Source organism: Phalacrocorax carbo, chromosome 3 (assembly GCF_963921805.1).
Source record: "Phalacrocorax carbo chromosome 3, bPhaCar2.1, whole genome shotgun sequence".
NCBI lineage: Eukaryota > Metazoa > Chordata > Aves > Suliformes > Phalacrocoracidae > Phalacrocorax > Phalacrocorax carbo.
This window is the reverse complement of record NC_087515.1, coordinates 122,573,211-122,595,929: the sequence shown is the minus strand read 5'-3', so window position 1 is coordinate 122,595,929 and position 22,719 is coordinate 122,573,211. Positions and strand designations below refer to the sequence as shown.

Below are 22,719 nucleotides of genomic sequence, written 5' to 3'. Positions count from 1 at the left end.
ATCGGCAAAAGCCTCTTAGGATGCTAAGACATGACGTGATTTTAGCCCTCTCATATTTTGCAAAGACCTCAGATCAGAATCTGTTTTGACACTTGTTCAGCATAAGCTTTATAAGTATCCACTTCACAATAAAAAACTTATTTTTATATGCGTGTGAATACGTATGCATGTGTAATAATAATAATATATATATGATCCGTATCAAGATCTGAAATTCCAAGCCTGCTTCTACATTCCCTCTGTAGAGATGAGGTTTCCTTATTTAGGAAAGTCCAGTTGTTTCCCTGTTCTTCACCTTCAAATACTGCTCTTATTCAATGGTTCAAGTTTTAGTCTGTAAGTCCGAAGTGACTCGGTAACTTTTTTTCTGCTTTCCAGATATCCTGCTTATTCCACATGAGAATTCCACAATTCCATGTGAGAAAGAAGTGATACCTTGGCTGGCTGATGATGCCTTTCTTCCTAACAGTGAGGCAGCATGAATATGCGGTCTATATTTAGCACGGATTATAGCAGATGACACATGTAGAAATATTGGCAACTTATTAAACTTTATGCTGAGCAATGTGATGTGGGTGTGATTTAATAGAAGGAAACACTGGGGTTCTGTCTGCAAACTGGAGAAGTGTGAGCCTGGCTTGAGTTGCCTCTTCTGTAGCTAATTATATCTCTTTCTTGGGGGAAAATGTTAGAAATTCTGACTTGAATCTGCAGCAGGCACAAATATTAATAATTCAACTTTCTGAAAATATTTCTTCAACCATTTATGAAACTATTCTATATGCAGAGTCCACAGGTGTCTTCTGGCATTGTGTGATGGTGGATAAGTTTATCTACCAGGACTTTGCATCTTTGCTTTCTGTACCCTAATGTTTAAAGCGTGTGAAAACTTTGGAAGTAAATAGATAGCTCTGTATAAAACTCCTACAAGAACCATCTAGGGGAATTTCCAAAGCCGTGCTTGGCCAATAATGGCCTTTGAGCAAGCGGTGAGCAGTATTGAGGAACTGCAGCAGCAGTGGCTCCCATAGCAGTATGTGTCTGTAGCTCCTGTGAAAACTGCTGGGGACTCCTGTCAGCTGGAAACTTTTTTTCTAACTTCAGTCTTGAACAGAAATGCCTTTGACTGGGGTGTACAGAAGTCAGAATAAGAAGCAATTTCAGTTTTGGAAGAGGCAAAGGCGAGAACTGCTGCTGCCTGACTGTTGGTTCAGCCTGATGGTGGGCCAGCACTTAAAAAATAAACCCAGTGATTTACTGTTGAACACCACCTACTTCAGCCATAAACGAGGCCAAAAAAAAAATAAATAAAATCAACCTGTGACACATGGTAAATTGCCCAGGAGGTAATTTGTCTTGCAAAACAAAAGTTATCAAGTTTTTCTGTTCTTCAGATGCGTAACTACTATCATCTTTCAAATGATATGTTTCTATTTTCATTAGTAAAGTTTAATCCTCTGGGGAGTCGGAGACCTCTCCTAGCCAAGCAGTTGTGTTGGGAGGTAGAACCTGCTCTGACCTCTGAATGCTCCAGGGAAAGAGCTCAGGAGCTTCTCAGCTATTTTGGTTCATAAATTGTCTCGATCTGTTCCTTTAGTTCGTGGCAAGTGTAGCAAAGGAATGGGCAGATAGGAATAGCTGCAAATTATCCATCTGTCTTTCTTTGCCTGTATTAAATATTTTGCCTCTGTGGGCACCTGCACTGAGGATGAGAAAACATGTTTTCTATTCAAGGAGGAGACATCAGCAACCTGCAAGGATGTGGGATATCTTAGATTTAAGAGACTGAAGCTGTTAAAGCTGCCCTGGGCCTGCCTGTCTGCTGCTGTAACTAAGACTGTAAATGCAAGAGGTAATGGGTGCTTAAGTAATTAGCTATCTCATCTGTCTGCAGCTATACAGATCTTAATGTGTATTTATATACAGTCACAGACATACAAATGTGTTATGTTTTAGAGATGGGGTTTTGCAGGCTGTGAGGGGAAGAGATAAACTTGCATAAACATAATTCTTGCCTGTAGATTTATCACAAGCTTCCGATTCTTCCCTCTCCCCTAAAGTAAGTGACAGGTTCAATTCTGTCTTACTGATCTTGTGCCCAGTAAAATGGAAATCATGAACTTAATTTGCCAGTCAATAGGTTCTTTATTTTTGTTCTGATGGGGAAGAAGAGAGGTGAGAAAAGGAGAAGAAAAGAGATAGAAAATCATATGTGGAGGCTCAGACGTTTACATTCGTGCGTTCTTCATTTCAGCTTCTTCAGAGATTGAGACCGTTTTCTGCTGCTTGAGATCTTGCTTTAAAATGTACTCAGCCAGTAACAGAAATGCACATCGCTTTTATACAAGCTGATATTTCATAGCTTACAGTGGAAATAATGTAAAGAGTCTAATGATGATTGTGCTTGGTATAACAGCATATATTGGAGGAGGCGGGCAGCTGAAGTCTAAATATTCAAGCTTGATGAATCTAGTCAAGGATTTAGGTTTGCTGGATAACAAACTTCTCTGTGCCCTGTAATTCAGGAACAGACTTTACTTATAACTATCCATTCCTCATGCCCTGTCAGGTGATCTGACCTGCTTTCTCTGTCTCCAGTGCCTCACTGATTTTGGTGCTCTTCGCTTCTGGCGAGGGAAATGGGGACGATCCTGCTGTCCCCGTTGGAGAAATGTGTGGGCAAGCAGCTGACGGTGGGAAGGCTGCTCGCTTGCTTAAAAAGTAGGTCAGGACCACCTGCTTATTTGTTTATTTTAATGGGCATCATGAAGCTATAGGTGAATTTAGACATGTTAGATTTTTGTCTGTGTATAAAGAAGAATAATTCTTGTTTCGCATGTTGTTGTACCTAAATGATTTTGAGATTTTATATACAAATATATGCACTTCCCTGAGGAATTGTTAACTTTTAACAGGTACAATTAAAGCAAAAGCCCCCAAAAGATCACCCCAATCTTTTTCTGCTGTTGAGTTAGATTTATGTGCATTTTTGCATATCAGCCTGTAGTGGTTTCGGCACATTTTGTAAGTGTTGTGAAATATGTGTTTAGTGGAGATTATGAAAACCTCAAACCTTTATGACTCGTGCTGGAGTTTGCAACAGAAAGAGTGGGTGGTTACTTCCCAGTTGAGTGTGTTTTATGCCAAGAGACAGTCTGCATTGACCTTCTGCTGCCAAGTCATAAATGCATAAAATCTGTGTTGCTAATGGAAACACTGACAAGCCTTGAACTGCAGCGGACTGGCATAATAAAAATATTAAAATTTCCAGCTGCAGTGAATGTCAGATTTTCATTTCAGTTTTGCTGGCTGGCAGCTGGTGGTGGCCTCACCTCAAAACAAGCTGAAGTGTCCTGGAGGTTTTTTGTTGGTATTGTGACAGCACAGACCCTCTCTGTTAGTTTGGATGTATGAGGCTGACTTAAAAAACAACAGAAACAAAGAAAAATGCCGTACATGTTGTGAAGCCAATGAATAGGAGTTTTGGACATGTTCAGGTTGGATGTAGTGTTACTTGGAAGATGACAGCTGTGGGCAGTGTAGTTTTCGAACCACTGAAATTCAGGCCAGCTGTTTGGGCAGAGGTGTAAGAATTGTAGACTTTTATTTAACCTAAATTGCAGACTCTTAACACATGCACCACTAATAACATTAATGTTTGCATTGATTAGTGTCAGTTTCAGAGATCCAAACTGATGTGTCTTGTTGAGAAATTACTTCCTTTGTAGAATCTTAACTTGTCTGAAAGGCCACAGGGTCATAGCAATGATGCTCGGGGTGAAATTGCTGGCAGTGGTGATGGGTACGTACAGCGCAGGATCCCGACGTGGTCTTTTGAAAATGAATCTTAGAGCCGCTTCCTCCTGCTGCAGGACTGGTGTGAAATACTGGTTTGTGGTGTAGCTGACTGCTTGAGGGTGTGGAGACCAGGGATTCCTGAATTTGCTTTACCTTGGTTTGGATTTAACGTGGTTTTTAATGTCCTGAGGAAGGATAATTAATGCTGCAGTTCCTCTTTAAGGACGCTCTTTTTCTTGTTATTAATGTACAGGGATGTTCTAAAGGTTAGTGGGTTAAATATGGAGAAAGCAGTTGTTGGCTTATCCATGTGGTTCCTGCTAACCCCTTCTTTAGTTCTGTGTCAGAACTAGGTTTATCACTGGTTGCTGTGTAGCGATAGACTCTTGCGTGGTTGTTTTTTCCTTCCCTTGCTGCAAAGCAGCTTCACTTGATGCTACAGTCACAGAGTGCTTTCTGATAACGTGACATAAAATGTCACCATCTACTCTCCCATTCAAGCGCAGCTGGCATCAGTTCTTGACCCATGTCTATTTGTTGCAAATATTTGTTGATTATTTGCAGCTCTCTGCTCCTGTGGTTTTTTTTTCTTCACGTAGGCATCTTGATCTTTTCCTTGTAACCTCTTTCATGTTATATGTTTTAGATTAGGAAGGATTCTTACACCTGTGTATTGAAGTATTCAACTTTCATACCTTAGCTATATCAGGAAGGTCTGGTGGTACCAGTCTCTCCCAGTGTCCAACTGTTCTTTCTGGTTTCTGCTGATGAAATTCTTCATCAAGAAATCTCCAGCCTTTGAATCTGTCTGCAAGATTTTCTTCACGTAACTGTTGCTCACAGAGTTATTTTATATCTCTTATCTTTTAATCTAATTCCACTATATCTACTGTTACATTTGCCGTTGCTAGTCTTGTGCTAGACACTGAGTATTTCCTACCTGTCACCACTTCAATTACTGACTCAAACCAGTCGCTGAAGCATTCCTCCTTTCGTTTTTGGGTCTTTGGTATTTTGTTGTGGTCACTGCTTTTTTCTCTCAAATTGTTTCCTGTTGTTCGTAACCTATCGATTACTTTGTTGCCTTTGATGCTACTGCTGGACTTAAGTATATTATCTGTTTACTACAAATCACTGATAAAGGTGATGCTTACCTTGCAGCCAGTTCTAGCATTTGGAAGTTGTTTGTGGTTTAGGATTTTTAGTGTTTTGGTTTGGGGTTTTTTTTTTTGTTGTTGTTTTAATTTATTAGAAGTAGTAGGTCATTTTTGACCAGGCCGCTTCTGTTTGTCTTCCCCATTCCTCCTTTGTATCTCGGATCTTCACAAAATTATTGCAGCAGCCACTTCTGAAGTCTTGTGCAAAGTGTAAGCCTGGGGAAGGAGCCTAGAGCTGACTCCTCACTGGAAAGTGTTCCGATGGAGAAACTGGTTAACTGGGGAAGCTTTAGTTCCTGGAGCAGCTGGAAGCTTTTGGAGGCTGTATAAATTGCATAGCAAAAGACTATGATTTTAAAAATCCAGGGGCAGATCAACTCTAGGCAAGTTTTCAAGTGCCAATATGTTTTACAGTTGAGCAGAATGGCCTTGTCGGTAAGGCAGCTAGAAAGGTGTTTTGCAGGTGGCAGACTTTCCAGCTGTGGCCAAATTTAATTCCTCATGGTTTATCAGACTTGCAAGTAACTGGCCAAAAACCAGCTATAAGACTGAGAATGGCAGAGTCTTTGGAATGTGAAACGTGCACTCTAATGGGAGGTAGACACGATGCAACATGATGCTGAGCTTTTTTTGTTTTTTTTTTTTTGACTTGGAAGATGGGATCTTGGCAGAGCTAAGATCTCCGGCACAGAAGTCCCTGTGGATGAAGGAGAGTAACAGCAGGAACTACTAATCTGTTTTCTGAAAAGGCTCTTTATGTAACGTAGATGAGTGGAAGGAAAAATTGTGTCTGTAGTCTTGCTTACTTGACTTGCTCCGCTCTTTTTGGGAAATGGGAAGGTTTGGACTGTTTGAATTGAAGTTTGTAGTTTGTTTGAAAGCATCAGTAGCTTTCCAGACCTGCTGAGCTTTCTAGCTGGACAGCTACAGTAAGTAGCCTGGGTTTTAATGTTCCATAAAGCACCAGAGGGGTCCTGTTGAATACGATTCTCATTTTTTGGCATTTCATCAATGCATGGGTTCTGTTGTCTTAAAGATCACATTTAAGAGTTCACATGACATTAATAGGAGTGTGTGTTTACATATATATCTCCAGTACTCTTTTCAAATATTATTAAATATTTTATTGCAGCTGTAGCTGAAATAACTAGTGGAGTTGTTAACCAGTGGCTACTGGTGATGGATGGAAGAATTTTTCTCAAGTGGGTCACAAAAAAGCTGCAAAGTACTTATGGGTGTTTGCTTTCCTTAAGACATTGTAATGCTGTGGTGGTGGGAAAGCTGACAGGCTTTGAGGGCCTTGCTAAGCACACAGGCGCATGAGATTCAGTGGATGTAATGTACTTGGGTTTTCAGAAAGTCTTTACGACAAAGTTTTCCATCAAATTATTGAAGGAATGAAGATGCTCTGAGACTGAAGGGAAAATTCTTTCATGGATTGGAAGTTGCTTAAAGAATAAGAAGCAAAGGACTTACTAGTGACTTGTCAGGATAGAGGAGAGTCGGCGATGGGATCCCCCAGGAGCTGGTGGTTGCGGTACTGGCTTTGTTCAGCACCTCTGGTCATGTGGAGGGGGAGTTCGAATTGACACTCCCATTCTGTGAGTGCTATTAAACTCTTCTGTAGTCCAATGCCATGCTGATGACAAGGAGCTGAGCGGGCAAAAAGGGTGGCAGACGAGGTTGAAGGTAGGTAAATGCCAAGTAATGTGTGTAAGAACAGGGAATCCATACCATGCCTACATGGAACTGCCAGTTAAGAGTTGAGCATCAGCTCATGAATGTCTGGTAGTGCTGCTTTCAGTTCTGCAAAATCCTCAGCTCCAGGAGCAATGACAGCCCAAAACACCGGCAGGATGCCAGGTGTCATTATATCTATTGAGACCAGAACAGGTACAGGCGACTAGACATTAAAGGGGGGCTGACAAGGCTCGGACTCTTCAGTTGAGAGGATAAAGCCCATGGGGGAATGTGACCAAGGTTTACACAGCCGTGGAGGTAGTGATAAACTAAGTGCAGTAGTGGGGAGCACACACTGGGACTAGTAAGGTGTGCGCTTAAAGCAGATGAGAGGAGCTGTACAGAGAGCAAATATCTGATGTTTATCCCCAAGGAATATGTGGAGACAGGGTGCAGAACAGGATTGGACAGCTTCATCTCCAGACATGAAAGGCAGAGAGGAGGGAATGTATCTCCCTAATGAAACCCTTATAGGTGCCCTGGGACTGTGGGAGGATCCAGGTTGCAGGCTAGTTCTCTAAAGAGCATCTGGGATTGCGGCTGCTGGGAGCTGTGTTCTGCACTAGATGGGCCATTGATCTCACTTAATGGGTTTCTCCTTGTGCAAAATGATTTCCTCTTTCAGATTATCTGTTCTCCAGTGGAATATCATTTAATGAGGTGATGCAGTAGAGTAACTGCTGCGTACATGGCCTTTTCTGTCAAGAACTGATGCTTTCTTTTTTATAGGCTTTTTAGTCTTGATTGGCATGTTCAGTTCCAAAGCTAACACCTTAACTGAGAAAGACAGGAAGGTGGGAGACAATTATCAGAAAAATGACGTCTCTGTTACTTTCCCCCCTCCCACTCTATTTCTTCTATCTCACATTTTTTCCACTCGTGTCTTTCAGTAGTACATTGCATCTTATCTGTAAACAACCTTTGTGCTTTCTGAGGCAGAGATGTAGTTTTAAAATATAGTTTTATAGACTAACATATTTTATATAGTGCCCTACCCTATGGGTCTGTCATTGAAGTAATATTAATATTTTTAAAAATGTTTTCAAATGTGAGCTTTGACTTAAGAGTTGTAATATGGGACTTCTGGGCTCAAAGCTACTTTTCTTAGGGTTGGAGTAGGTGGCTAAAATGCTGCCCCTGTTTCTGGATTTTCTCAACACGTCAGCTTACCTGTTTACTAACATGATTGTATGGAAGGGTCAAGTTTATTAATGCTGTTAGTATGTTTAGGTACAGGATGCCATGATTTTTGAGTATAATACATCATTACACTCCAAATGGTAAGTACCTAAAATCTGTTAGTCTATGGAGTGCCTGTCTAAAAACACTGACATCTTGAGTAATTTAAATGGCCTCTCAGTCTTTTAAATCTTTTGTTTCAGGAAGTTAAGAAGGATGTAGAGCCCAAGGATGATGCCGTACCAGTCAGGAGGGAGAAATCTGGCAATGTAGCCAGCCTTGTGCAGCGTATCAGCAGCTATGGGCTTCCGGCAGGAGGATTTCAGCCTCATCCCCCATCCAAAAACTTCAAGAAGAGTATGTAGTCTTTCTAATTCCTTCAGCTGCATAAGCTGCTGATGTGCATTTTTTTTTAATAAACATGAATTATTTAATGCCTGACTTAGTTTTAAGGTTGTACAGAAAACCAGAGATATAGGAGGAAAACCTTTGATTCTGAGCCACATTCTGCTCCTGGATGCATGGGCAGAAAGCTTATATGTAGTTCTTAACAGCAGCAATAGGGATGACTGAGCAAGTCCAGCGGAGAGCTACCAAGATGATCAGGGGGCTGGAGCATCTCCCTTATGAGGAAAGGCTGAGAGACCTGGGTTTGTTCAGCCTGGACAAGAGAAGACTGAGGGGGGATCTCATCAATGCTTATAAATATCTGAAGGGTGGGTGTCAAGAGGATGGGGCCGGACTCTTTTCAGTGGTGCCCAACGACAGGCCAAGGGGCAACGGGCACAAGCTGGAACACAGGAAGTTCCACCTCAATATGAGGCAAAACCCCTTCCCTGTGCGGGTGCCAGAGCAGGGGCACAGGCTGCCCAGGGAGGCTGTGGGGTCCCTTCCCTGGAGGCATTCACCCCCCGCCTGGATGCGGTCCTGTGCCCCCTGCTCTGGGTGTGCCTGCTCAAGCAGGGGGTTTGGATGAGATGATCTCCAGAGGTCCCTTCCAACCCCCGCCATTCTGTGTGATTCTGTGAATTTTCCTGGGAACAGGATTTGGATCCCCTCCAGAATCCAGGGAGTTGCTCTGTAACTTCATGTGAGCTCTGCTTGTATTGTCAGGTACCTGAATGAGAGCTGCAGGCCTGTCCATGAAAATCAGAAATCTTCCTTTGGTCACTTCTTTTAAAGTTTTTTTTACAAATTCAGGGCTTTGTGACAAGGAAGCACTCTGTAGTTCAGGTTCCCCTTGTTTGATAGGCTTGCAGTGGAGGTGTCTAAGAAAAAGTAGTGGTCTTCCTTTGATTGTAACTGCAGCCCCCCAGGATGGTCAGGAGTGCAGACTTGGTGCCTCCATATCTGTGTTTTCTATGTTTTAATGCCAGTGTGTAAGTCAAGGTGACTGAAACCTAGAGTGGAAAACTTAGCGTTCCCTGCATCCAGAAAACTGACTTGTGATTTGTATTTGGACACCTCAGTCTCACGAGAGACTTTGCTGTAAATTACTCTGGTTTCCTCTCTCTTAAGGAGATAGCAGGCATTTATGATTTAAGCTTGCTTTTTTAAAAAGAAAGAATTCAGAACTTCTGTCTTCATCCTTTGAGGTTTTGCCCAAAAAAGGAGAAGAGCCACTAGTCCTCTTAAAGCCCTGAAATGGGACGACCAGATGTACAAACTTGTTGAAACCTCCTTCGAGGCAACTAAGGATGTTACCTTCAAAATTACTTTTTAGTGAATCTGATCTGTATATGTATATTGGCAACAGCACAGATGTGCCTGTTTGACATTTGCATCAGCCGGCTTTTGAAAATGTAGCCTGAAAGATTGACGCTGTTCTTATATTAATGGAACCAGGCTCTGGAAGGGAAGCAATATGATCCTTATGGGTCCTTCCAGCTCAAGGTATGCTAGGATTCTGTGGTTCGTTGAACATGGTCTGATACCAGTTCGGTTGTCAGCTACTCGTTATGGTCTCCCTTGCTCTGGAACGATCCCGTATTCAGCATGTCTCATCCTCATGCTGGTGGCTGTGTGGCCGTGGCTAGGGTACTAGGTGCAGCTTGGTCTCAAACTCCGCAGTGCTCTGGCTAGTCTCATCCTCCTTGAAGAAAATGGTGTTCAAGCACCTTCCAATACAATCTCTGCATTTCCATTTTAGTTGCTGTTCCCTCTTTCCTGGAAGACTGTTTAAACAGCTCCTGCAGATCCTGTTTGCTCTGTGCCTGGGCGATTGCTTGCTCCCTTCAAAAGGTTTCCAGTGCTTAGTAGTAGTTCTGTTTCTGTTTCCTAACCCGGTAAAATGAAGTTTACAATGTTAAAAACAAAGTTAAGCTGCTTTAACAGCAAGTTTCCAGTGTGCAGTGAAGGCAGGTTGTCTCTCCCTGGCAAGTCCCTTGTGTTGTTCTCATGTGCAGCTCTGGCTGAATTCAGGCATTTTGTTTCAGGTGAGTAGTAAGCTGCAGGCAGTATTCCTATCAGTTAGATGGCTGCCTTTATTCAGGGAAAGGAAAATACAGAAGGCGTGCTAAATTACGGCAACAAAGAGCTGAATTTTGTTTACCCTGTACAAAACAAATAAAACCTGAAGCCAGACAAGATGTTTTGGAAACGCACAGAGCTGCCTGGGGGCTCCCAGCCCAGCAGTCCTGTGGCACTGCTTGAAGCTGGAGTGTTGTTTTCTGAGTGGATTGGTTAGCTTCCTAGATTAATCTTGGGATTTTCAAAACTGGAAGGCAGTAATTCCTAAACTGGGTGTCCCTGAAAACAAACCTCAGGTGAGAGCGAGTTCTGCATGTGAAATGCATCTGTGCGTTTGTTTTCTCCCCCTCCTCCCCATTTACTAGAATTACAATATGAAAAGGAATTCTGGTATCAGATTTATACCAAATGGCCATGACTTTTTAATTTGCCTTTTTTTGGTATCAGTTAATCTCGTACAAAGGAGGAGCCCTGACAGCGCTGTAGGGAGGTACTAAAGGCCAGTGAACCATTCATTGCAATTACTGTTAACCTGACAATCCCTATTGGCTGATGTATGAGTTTCAGTGGAGTTAACGGAAGGGTGTATTATGTGGGCAATTATGCGTTACTAGAAATAACCCATCGAGCTTCATACTTTTAGTTTGTTTCCTGCCTTTTTTAAGCTCTTTAGAGCACAGTCTTTATACCAGCACGTAGAAAATTCTTGATTTGGCGAGCCCTTCCTCAGAAATTTTAGATGTTGAATGTTACTCAGATGCCTGGCGTGTTTTGGACTGAGGGCGCTGGGTGTACTGGTCTTCTAAATGTCTGACTTTGGACTTTCAACACTGCTATAACAAGGCAAGGATCAATTCTGGAGGCAGCATCTGTGTTTTGAAATGTTTTTGCCCAGGTAATCTTAATTGCTGAAGTTTGAGTATGGAAGGAGTGCAAAGTATAAGAGAGAGTATGGAAATTACACAGCTCCTACAAATTTAGGCTTTACCACTTCAAGCTTTTGATCCATACTTTCACTTAAACTGTGGCAGGTTGTTTCTGAGGGGGGTAGGGAGCACGTGTGGGTCATAGCTCAGGGTGACAATTTCCTTCAAAAGCGCGCAGGCTGCTCTGTTGTGGAAAAGGTCTGAAGGCATGGCCTCTTGTTTGAGGGAGGAATGCCCAAACTCTCCGGGTTCAGCAGTAGCATTGCTCCAGGATATGTGCAGAGTAATTGGGCAACTGTAGGTTCACACCGCTCTGGCTGGAGGGCTTGTTGGAAGCCACTTCAATGCTCTTCCTTCTTGGGATGTCATTTAGTCTTTTTAATGCATGAAGAGCCTTAATGATATGTGGCAAACATCTAAAGACCGCACTTCATTTTAATTTTGCCTTTGTCAGATGCTGCTAATTGAAGCTTAGCTTGAATTTCTCGACTCCGTATTGGCACTCAGAAAAGGGAGGTTTTTTGCATTCACAGTTAAAAATGAGTTTGGATTTTGAAATATGAGCTGAGCGAATGTTAGCATTACCTCAGACCTGTAGTTAGTAAGGTCTTTGGTAGAGGGCAGGAAGGCTGTTGGCACTTCAGTGCTGGGCAGAACAAACCATTTGTTATTTCTTTCAGGATTCCTTAAGGACTGGAGGCTCAAGCTTGTACGTTTTCTTCCAAGCAAGTGCTAACACCACAACTGGCAGTGGTTGTCATTTCTTGCAGATTTTGGTCAGGAAATAGCTTGAAAATCATTGTGCTGGGGATTTAACTGACTTGCTTGTGTCAACATGTTTTTTATAGCATGTTGGTAATTGGCAGTGTAGTGTTTGTTTGTTTGTAATTGGCTGTCTGTGAAGCTCAATGGTTTTCAAGCTCTAAGATACAGCTTGCTACTCTAAAGTGACCCAAGCAAACTGGAAAACCAGCAGCAAACACTACGTAGCTTTTTGGGATGATTTATGGGCTTTATGGTCAGATTTGATCCTCAGGAGCTGAGTGGAGTCAAAACTCATTTTCCTTTGCAAGTGTTCTTACTTTAGCCATTTCCCTTTAATCAGGGTCCAAGAAGCGGCAGTGCAAAGTGCTCTTTGAATACACCCCGCAGAATGAGGATGAGCTGGAACTCAAGCTGGGGGATGTGATTGACATCAATGAAGAGGTAAGCTGTTTTACAGAACTAATCATCTCTTCATGGGGCCAAAATTCAAACTTTTTTTTTTTTGCTGAATACTTGAATTACAAGTATAGTGTAGGAAGTAGGATATTTGAAGATAAAGTTCATAGTTTAGGAGTCCTTTCTCAGGATCTAGTCCTACCCCCTAGATGTGTAGGGGAAGTATGTCATCATTGCAGCAATAAACTGATCTGTTTAACAGATTCCTCTTCTGAAACTTCTACACTTTTTTGACCCTGACTATCCTTGTTTTTAGGATGCTTATGCTAAAACTGTTTGAGCAGTTGCCTTTATGTTGACATATTCCAACTTGGTTTAGGTGAAAAATGTTACTTGACCTGACTTTTCCAGTTTCATGCTTTCTTGCAAACTCATTGAAGCTTTGAACTAATAGTAACTGTATTCAGCACAGAAGCCTGTGCCTGTAGTACAATATACTTTGACCCACTTGCACAAAAATACAGAGCATACAAATGCACTCAACAATGCTACTGTTTCTGTTGCCTTTTCCAATGGGTAAGAAATACAGTTAAAGATATGTCTTGATGTTCTGACTTTGACAGCAATGGCCCTGTGAGTGGGCGTTTCTTATCTCTTCCTCCTATGTGCTTCCTTGGTATCTGTCATTCAATAGCAACTTGTGTTGTGGGAGGCTTGAATACGTGGGAAGAGCATCTCCTATGTGAGTGAAATCTGTCAGGGAACCTGTGGAAAAGACCAGAGCAATTGTGGAAGGAACCCTTTCAGAACTAGGCGGTAAACTTCTGCACAACATGCTCTGACCTTCACTGGTGCCATCTGTTCTTACTACCTGCCTGAGGGTCTGAGGAAGGAGACTGAACTTCTCTTCCTAGCCATGTGTCTGGTGGTGCTTTTTAAGTAGCTTTATGAGATTGTGTTTTTCACATGCATGGTCTCTCTTCAGGAGAGTGCTAACTCTCCAGGATCCAGACAGTTGCCAGGAAGGACTTTTCCATTCTCCTAGCAAGGAGAAAGTTATGCTTTTAAATGCATTTGCACTAATGGCTTCTAGAATTTGTTCTCTCTGAATAAACAGAGCAAGTGACTTGTAAAACCTGCTCACTAAAATCACAGTTTCATAAATACCATTGTGTGGGGGTGTTTTATAAGGGTGTCCTCCTGGATAACCTCACCAGTTTAATTTGTACGTAGTGTCTGTACACAACATTCATGACTTTGAATGGTCCGTCATAAGCATTTAGAAGCGATAGCATGTTCAGTAAACTGTTGCAGAAGCTGCTGTTTTGGATAGCGCATGTCAACATCTTGAATTATTTTGGGAGGTGTGTTCAGTGTGATGGGTTAGAGATGACCAAGTAACCAAACAGAATAAAAAGATCAAAACACTTCTTCATCCGGTTTCTTATTTGGGTCAGTCCCTATGCTTCTTCCTTTCCTAAAGATTTTAAAATACATATTTGTAGTACCCAGCCTTTGCTACTTCTTAGAAAAACTGTTAAGCAAAGTTTTAGGCAAATGATACCAGGTGGAAAAATATTGCAGCTAACTATTAGCACAGAGCTGTTTGTACACTGTTTTTGTGATGGTGTGGAATAGACCTGACAGGTGAAGGCTAAGTCTGCTGCACAAAAACTGTACTGATAGACCAGAAATGTGAAGAATGGTAGAAAATACCATCCACTGCTTGTGCAGTATGCTGGGATAACTTGTCTTAGCTAACTTGTCTTCAGTACTGTAAGACAATACACTTCCGTTTATGTATAAAAGGTGTTATATTTTATATATATATATATGCCAGATAAGTCATAACTCTTACTTCAAGGAAAGACCATTCAGTCACTTTTTTTTAATAGGGAAAATAGGGTAAAATCAGCTCCCCCAGGGGATCAGTTCTACCAGTTACCTGAGAATAATTCAGTATTTAGTATTTTGCCCTTGCAATTGTTTTCAAAAATGGAGTAGTTACAACTGGCACTACCGATTGTGAAACCAAAGGTGGAGGCAGGTCACTTCAGAAATTAAATGGCTAACATTGAAGAGAGCAGGCTACGAGGACCAGATATAGCTTTTAGGGAAGAAGGCCCTTGCGCTATGTGCTGGCTGAACACTGAGTTTTTTGTTTACAGAACACATGGGTTTTGCATGCAAAATACTCACACAAAGTGCATGTGATAACTCTATCATTGCTATAAAACTTTTGCTTCTCCTTTAAATCTTCCTTCCACTCCTGTCAGATGCAGCACTAAATAGTAAATTTATTTTTATAGTATTATATTTGTAGTATTTGAATGTTTTGCTATCGAGCATAACTGAAATTCATATGATTTCATTAGAGTAGTTTTTATTAAAAAAGCCCCCCCCCCCCAAACCAAACAAAAACACAAAACTAAAAAACAACCAGACTGGCAAAACTGCCTCCCCACCCCTCCCACCCCCCCTTTTGTTTAGAAGACTGAGTTTTCATCATCTTACAGAAATAAGCTGATGAAATTCACACTTAAAGTACTGATGTGTGTACTAGAGCTGTAACTCCCTCTTGTGGAAATTGTATCATTTGGTAAGATTTTGAAATGGAAGATGAGAGTTGTGAAACTGTCATCTGTGTTGCTGGCGCTCAGAGGTGCACAGATGCTCTCCACCAAAATATGTAGAACTTTTTTAACCTGTTTTTTTTTTTAATGTCGATTACAGATACCTTTTCTGGTAATATAGATTGTATATAGTCAGGTTTTTTTAAAGACAGTGTGGTGAGGAGGCTGAAGCAAGCACACTCAAAATATTTTTGTTTTATTCCTGAGTGTCTCTGAACTGGCATTGCTTCGCTTTGCAAGTCTGTAAAGTGCTTTGCTGACCTTATTTCTTGGCAGAAGAATAAATGGATGCTCAAGTCACTTTCTGTACGGTAAGCATTAGAAGTCCTGTTCTCATTACTCTTGGGTCTAGGATGGGTGAGTCAAGGCATTTGAATTTCAGTTTCCTGTAATGTATTATGTAAAGCATGAAGCGACAGAGCCTGGTCAGCACTTGTCAGTAATCTATGCTTAAAATATTTTTTTCAGAGGACTAGACTCTGAATTTGAACCTTCCACAGCAAAGCTATATTTGAGCCCCAGGATGTCTTTAAAAATAACAATGTTCTTTTCATTGCCCGTCTGCCTCTGTAGCTGCCAGGTTTTGCATGCGTTCTGCTCGCCAGAAGGCAGGCTAACGTTTAAAAACTGTGCCTGTGTGTCAGGCATAGTGACCTACAAAACAAGGCTAAAAAAAGATAATGTAAGCAACTACTGTGTTGGGTTTGGTTTTTTTTTTCTTCCCTGTTGCTTTTTTCTTATCTAAAAACAGTTCTCCAGCCCCAAAACAGAGCAATTGAAATGAAATGTTTTGAAAATTTATGTTAATTATAGTTTTAAAACAGTGCTTATTAGGCAAATACATTTGATGTATTTAAGACATTTTGAAAAGTCTTCATAAATTTGAAGACTCCTCCTACTCAGTCTACTGGCGTTGTTTCACACCATCACCTATGCATGCCCAGCTTTTGCTTGTTCTGGTTTGGTCTGTGGGGTATTCCTGATAAACGCTCCATTAAATTTTGGAGCGTTGCAATGTAAATGACACACCAGGAATCCAAGCACATAATGGAGGATTAGAATCATTATGCTCCCTAATTCCTAAACGGGTTTATTTCCAATGCAAAAATGAGTTGTTCTGTGACTAGCAAAGCCAACAAAATTTGGCATCCAAGAGACTTCTGTCCTTAGGACTGCTGTGTGCCACCACAAAGTCCTCGTGCGTCTCGGCTACCTTCGTCAGCTGGCCAGCTCTGATGGGACAGTATCTGTACCTTCTGACACATCTAGTCCTAGGCGTGTGCTGCTCAGCCAGTTGCCTCCTGCCAGAAGGAATGGACAGCTTAGTTATCCGTTACTCTGTGATCTCCTTAAGGACTTTTCTCTGTTCTGCACAATATTATCTGTAGAAATTGTATCTTTGGAACTTGTGTCTTTTGAGCATAATTGTCTGAAGCTGTTCAGTGGCTGTGAGGCCAATGGGAATAGGACTGGTGGAAACTGGACAAGACAGAGGAAAAGGCAGAGGGACAGCAAGAATACGTAAATATGTCCTTAGAAAGCCAGGCTAAAAGTTGCATCTTTATGCCATAAATAGTTTAATATTTTCTTCTTCTGTTGGATGTGTAATGCATGTTCTTCTCTCTTACCTTGAGCAAGTTGATGAATGTTCTGCTGCTCTCCTGGATTAGTTGGCATAGGGCTAGTGTCATGTTTCAGGATCACCGCAGTAGTGGTAGAAGTGAGAGTAAAGTATTTGTCTTCCTCTTCTTTTTGCCCACTGTTTCTACATCTTTGGTAGGTTTCTTCAATGAGAAATCATGGTCATTTGAACTCTTCCAAAGTTGTTTGTAGAGTTTTATAAGTGAAGTATGGATGGAACTGATAGGAACTCCCTTTTGCTTTATTGGTAATGTGCAAAATATTTCTATACAGGTAGAAGAAGGCTGGTGGAGTGGAATACTGAATGGCAAGGCAGGGTTGTTTCCTTCAAACTTTGTGAAAGAATTGGAACTGACGGATGATGGAGAAACACAGGACGCTCTGGATGACACAGGTGATATTCTGTTTGCTGTAAACCCGTAGCAAAGTCATTTTAGATCTCGGGTATAATTTGGAGTATTATGGCTGTAGTACAACAAAAGCTGTAAAGAATTCAAGCTTCTTGAGAATTGTGAGTGTTTAATTTCATTCTAGAAGATATTGATGCTGAGTATGAAACCTGTCTTGTTCCCAATACACTTCTAATAAAATTGCAGTCAAGCTCTTGATCTTGGAAAAGTATATTCCGTATTTTATCACTAGAAATTTTATCATATTCAGAACTGAGCTTTTTTTAGTATTGGATATAAACATATTTTTATGTTTCATAGCTTTTTTTTTTCAGTCTTACTCTGACAGACATGAGTTCTCTAACATGGAAAACTTAAGTGATTAACCATGTCAGTTGAGAATTAAAACTTTAATCAAAAAAGTATGGAGAGCCTCAACTTAAAATGGATCCTGGGAAGGGGGTCCTGGTTCTTTATTATGTTCTAAGCTAAAAATAAAATGTTTTTAAGGCAGCATTTATACTTAGCCATTCCTTTGTGATGATGACTGTATAGCTCGGACAGAAGCTGTGGCTGCAGAGTAGTTGAGTGCTGAGGGGTGCCAGGCAGGTGCATGCTTTACAGGCAATTACAGGCAAGTTCCCTTGAAGCTGCACTTCGGAGGCATTCTGTCTATGAAGACCTGTTTGAAGACTGGGGACTTGTGATATCATACTCCTGGAATGGGATTGTTCTTTGGGAACAAGATCTTAATGCAAGTTAGTCGATGCATAAAGACCGCTGTGTAATGTTCAGGGGAAAAAGTGATATTTATTTTTTTCCCTCCCTTGTAGTAGCGTGCACCCCATTTACAAGGTGTTCTGTATTGTTTCTAAAAGTGTTTGCTCAGAGATAGGAAAGAAAAGTCTGGCTTGGATATTTCTTGGTAAACTGTGGAAATAATTGCAGTAGTGTAAAACAAGAGTTGTTTGACTCGAGCAGTCCCAAATAGCTCAGTGGCTGTCTCCTTGGAGGTCAAGTTCACTAAACTTAGTGGGGTGTAGGGAGACGAATTTACAATTGGGTACGTGTTGGTCTTAATTCCTGAATACTGAGATCAGTGGGACTGAACAGTAATTTGAAGTAATTGTTAGTTACTGACAGAAAATACAAGTTATGATTATCGGCCCCTCAAGCCCCCAGGGATAATATTTAATGCTTAGTCAGGATCTCAAGTATCTGCTGGTTCTTTCCTCACTCCCAGGAAACAGTAAATGCTCCATTCACTGAGCTATGGTCTTTCAAACGTGCAACGTGGACTTCTCATCAATGAATTTTCTAGCTATCCTTTTAGATATGTAAGAGGGGTATAACTGAAGAGTAACTCGATTGGGGAGAGGTGAGAAACTCAGGACAAGAGGCTATGTAACTTCAAGGTTTAATCAAAACCCCTTAAATTTACGGTTGAGTGAAGAGGCTTTAATCTTTGTTGCAATTCCTGGGCATGCATATGCTGGGAAGAACTTAACCGAAAGGCTAAAAGTTGTGGAGGCTATTTTGAATTTGACTGATAAAAGCTGTCTATTTTCACCTGTCTGTCTCCTGGAATTCTGTACATGGAAGTAGTTTGCCCATGAACACTCGTTTGTAAGTTTTAACAGATTTGATAGTAACTTAAAAAAGAAGTCTTAAAAGCTCCTAACACCTACATTGAGTTCTTCTCTGAACTATGTTCTTTGGGGGTAGATAAATGTTGTCCCTTAAAACTGAAAGATAAAAAGAAACTGGTAGATTTACTGGTATATAACCAGTATTTATCGGAAACTTCTATATCAGTTTTGAATATTTAACTCATTTCAAATAGGCTTTAAGTATTGTCAGGTTAAAAAGCTATTTAAATACATTTGCAAGACTCTCTTCAGGTATTTTTGATAGTGCATTTTGGCAATAGGAAACTTTCACTTGGTGCCTTGGGAGGCATCACTTCTACTGAAACACACTGTTTTTTCCCGTGGCTGTTGGAACGTGGTAGGACTCACTATGGACCTTTACTGATTTTCACTTTCAGTAGCTATAGCTGTGCAAATGACAAGCTTTAAAATGAATGTTGGACTAAAAACATGTCTTCAGAGAATGCATAAGCAATGTTCCCTAAAACTAATGGAGAACATAACACTGACTTTAACAGCCTGTGGAGCCTGAGTGATAACTGAAATAGCAAGAAATATTAGTGATCTAATGACTTAGTTGCCAGAGTATTCAGTATAATACTGGTGGTGTTTCAAATGGTTTTATGCTAAATACAAAACTAGAACAAATGTGAAGTATTAGAGCTACAATAATGTTTCCAGAAGAGCTGTTTAGCAAGAGCAGTGTACATGTTAATTCCACCTTTTTCCCCCAGAAGAACAAATGAATAATTTCAGATATTAAAACAATGGTTTCTTTTTTTTTTTTTTTTTTTTTTACTTTCAGAGTCTGTTTTCAGTGGTCCTACCTCACCTGTGGTGTCTCCAGGAAACGGGAGTGAACCTGGGTCTGGACCAGCACAGCCAAAGAAAATCCGAGGTATTGGGTTTGGAGATATCTTTAAAGAAGGCTCAGTGAAACTTAAGACAAGATTATCCAGTAATGAATCAGAAGATAAAAAGCAAGATAAGGTTTGTAAAAGTTCATATTGTTTTTTGGTTTGCTGTAAAAGTAATTTAAAAGATCTGGAATCTGAAGACATAATATCTTACAGATACTGAATACACTGGCCATTTAAAAATTTGTCAGTATTGTTCCTTAATCATTTCATAGGGCTTTCGCCTATAAAACAAAACAAACCCCCTCAAACTTCTTTCATAGTAAGTTCTATTTAACATTGATTCCAAAAGGTCTGTTCAAATGTCTTGGTATTTAAAACATTAGAGAGGAAAAACCAAGCTAATAGAAAAATTGTCATTTTAAAGCCATCTAGTATAAGACATAATAACTTCTCAAACACATCTACAGTACAAGGTCTCTTGTAGTTCTCTTTGTAACAGACTTTAAGTCTTCCTATATAAGTTAAACTTGGCCTTTAAAACCAGGGATATTTTGGGGTTTCTTTAGTTTTTGGTTTGGGGTTTTCTTCCAAGTTATAGTGGATGTTGAGATTGCTGTTCTAGGTATCAGCCATCATTACCAATGTAAATGTCCTTCAGTGACAAGCTTTTGGCTTTGGTGATGTCTTAGATTAATGAGCTACAGAAACTGCTGATTGTGTAAGCCTGAAAAATACTGTTCTACAATTTTGCATCCTCTTTCATTTTCTTTTCCCCCTTTTCTGTGACTGAGTGGGAAAAGGAGCTCTTTTATCCTCTATATTGAACTTAAAGCTTGGGAGAAAGCAGATATTGTGATGGTAGTGAAATTGCTTTAGTTAGTTTTATTTTGACCTGAACCTGAGAGCGCTCTTATCCCTTAGAAGCACAACAGTGGTGCTCAGGCCTTTATCTTGAACTTACACATTGTTTATACCAAAAGCTTATGTATGGATTTTCAGCTTTTGATAAATTAAAAGCAGCTGAGATAATCCAATGTGTCAGTTTTAATTCAGGTGATCAATTCAAAAGAGCTCTTAAAGCCTCTATCCAATCTCAGTTTTTGTCTGTGGGTTATGGTCATTAAGGCTCTTTTGCTGACTGATTTGCTTTCCTCTGCTGTTACAGAAGTAAATGTAATGGTGTAGGGTAAAAGGTGGGGTGAGTCTCTGGGAAAAGGGTAGGGACAGAGACTTCCTTGGATGTATTTTCCCTCTGTAGCAGTGCTAAGAGCAGTGCTCATCCACCTATAGACACCGTGTGTGTCCTCTCTGTTTCTGGTGCAGTCAAAACATCAGATGATTCAGAAAATGAAAGTTGTAAGAGTATCACCTTCTGTTTAAGGCTTGGGGAATGTTATCTCCTAAGGAAGATGTTCTTCAGCCTGGAGAAGAGAAGGCTCAGGGGAGACCTTGTTACATCCTTTCAGTATAAAAGGGGCTTATAAGAAAGAAAGATGGAGAGAGACTGTTTACTGAGGCCTGCAGTGACAGGGCAAAGGGCAACGGTTTTAAACTGAAGGAGAGTAACTTTAGATTGTACATAAGGAAGATATTTTTTATGATGAGGGTGATGAGACACTGGAACAGGTTGCCCAGAGAAGCTGTGGATGCCCCTTGTTGGAAGTGTTTAAGGTCAGGTAGGATGGGGCTTTGAGCAACGTGGTCTTAGTGAAAGATGTCCCTGCCTGTGGCAGGAGAGCTGGACTAGATGATCTTTAAAGGTTCTTTCCAACCCAAACCATTCTATGATTCTATGAAAGCACATTGATTATTTTTTTTTTTGTTGGTTCTCTCCAGGCTTTGTCCCTTGAAGTAGGAGTCTGTGGGATCACTATATCTTTGTGTGAATGCTGTTAGACTAGGGTTTCAGGACCTAGCTTTCAATTTGCTTTCTTGTCATCAGATTGATTGTTCAAAAGTGTGTTTCCCTACTTTCTAGTTTCTAACTGGGGTGCATAGAGAGCCTATCTAAAGTATGTTCAGTTAATGTGAAGTCTGCTCAGACATTTTGAATTGTGTGCTTTGACTGTGTATAAACACTAAAATATGTTGGCACTCTGTTTTTTTGGTTGGCTTGTCTGGAAAGTTGTTGTAGGCTGTTTCTCAGCAAGAGGGGAAATGAAGTGCGAAAACAGTTTTGCATAGCTTAAAGACAATGATGTAAACAGTTGAGTTTAATACTTAGTATTCCACTTACACTTGTTGCCAAAGTCATCCCAAAGGCGGTCAGACTTGCAGAACAACATGGAGAGCCCTAAGAAGATAATTCTCATTAAGGTCTTGTGAAAATTGATGGCTGCTTTGGAATTTGCTCAACTCGCTTTGGAGTTAGATGGAGGGGTGCTGGAAGGGTATTCTCAACCTTTAAGCCAGTAAAGAAAAAAGCTGTCCTCAGGAAACTCTAGAGCAGAGAGGGCTTTTTTTTTCCCTTGCGGGGTTTGGAGACTGTTCAGCACAGGAAGGCTGAGCACTGATGTATCTGAAGTGCCCAAGAGTATATATGCTCCTTCAGGAGATACGGTCCCAGCATCCTGCCTGGGCTCAGGCTATTTATACCCCGTCTGCCTAAACTTCCTCTCGCGCTTCTAATTGCATCTTGTTTTGGAAGGGGAAATGCAGAGAACTATTACCATGTTGGATGGACTCGTTTAATCCCATAGGTGGGTTATTTTAGTGCTTGCTTCATATAGCATTCTGGAGTGAGTTAAATTGCATATGTACTCCAAGAACATCCCCAGTGACAGGTATGTCAAAGGTACCAAACACCAGCCGACAGGCATCACCTGGTTTTAAGGACAGTAAATCTAGTTTCTCTGGCAGTAGAAAGTCTGGAAAGTTTAACTGTAAATGAAAATGAACAGAGTAACTAAACGCAATGGGATTTTTCACATCAGAAACACTATTAGGGCTGCTCAGGTAAGTACTGACTCTAAGATCATATTCTATGTTTGTAGCTTGTAGGGCTGTGAATAAGTGGCTGCAACTGAAGCTGTCTGAGTCTCCGTGACAGCTCAGTAAGTCTCCTGGGGGGTGGGGGGGGTGGGGAACCATAATATTGGAACAATTATTTTGGTTAGA

At 40.8% G+C, this 22,719-nt stretch overlaps 1 protein-coding gene across 2 annotated transcripts in view; it reads left to right on the top strand.

Annotated features, from left to right (window-relative positions):
• CD2AP (CD2 associated protein) overlaps positions 1 to 22,719 on the top strand; it is an 84,806-nt gene that overhangs the window by 34,003 nt on the left and 28,084 nt on the right. For both annotated transcript variants that reach the window (XR_010372380.1, XM_064448166.1), the window contains exons 3-6: positions 8,078 to 8,231; positions 12,375 to 12,475; positions 16,978 to 17,098; positions 19,548 to 19,732. Coding sequence is in view for 1 of the 2 variants with exons in the window: in XM_064448166.1 (XP_064304236.1) it covers positions 8,078 to 8,231; positions 12,375 to 12,475; positions 16,978 to 17,098; positions 19,548 to 19,732 (561 nt within the window). In the remaining variant the exon portion in view is untranslated. The remainder of the gene's footprint in view (positions 1 to 8,077; positions 8,232 to 12,374; positions 12,476 to 16,977; positions 17,099 to 19,547; positions 19,733 to 22,719) is intronic.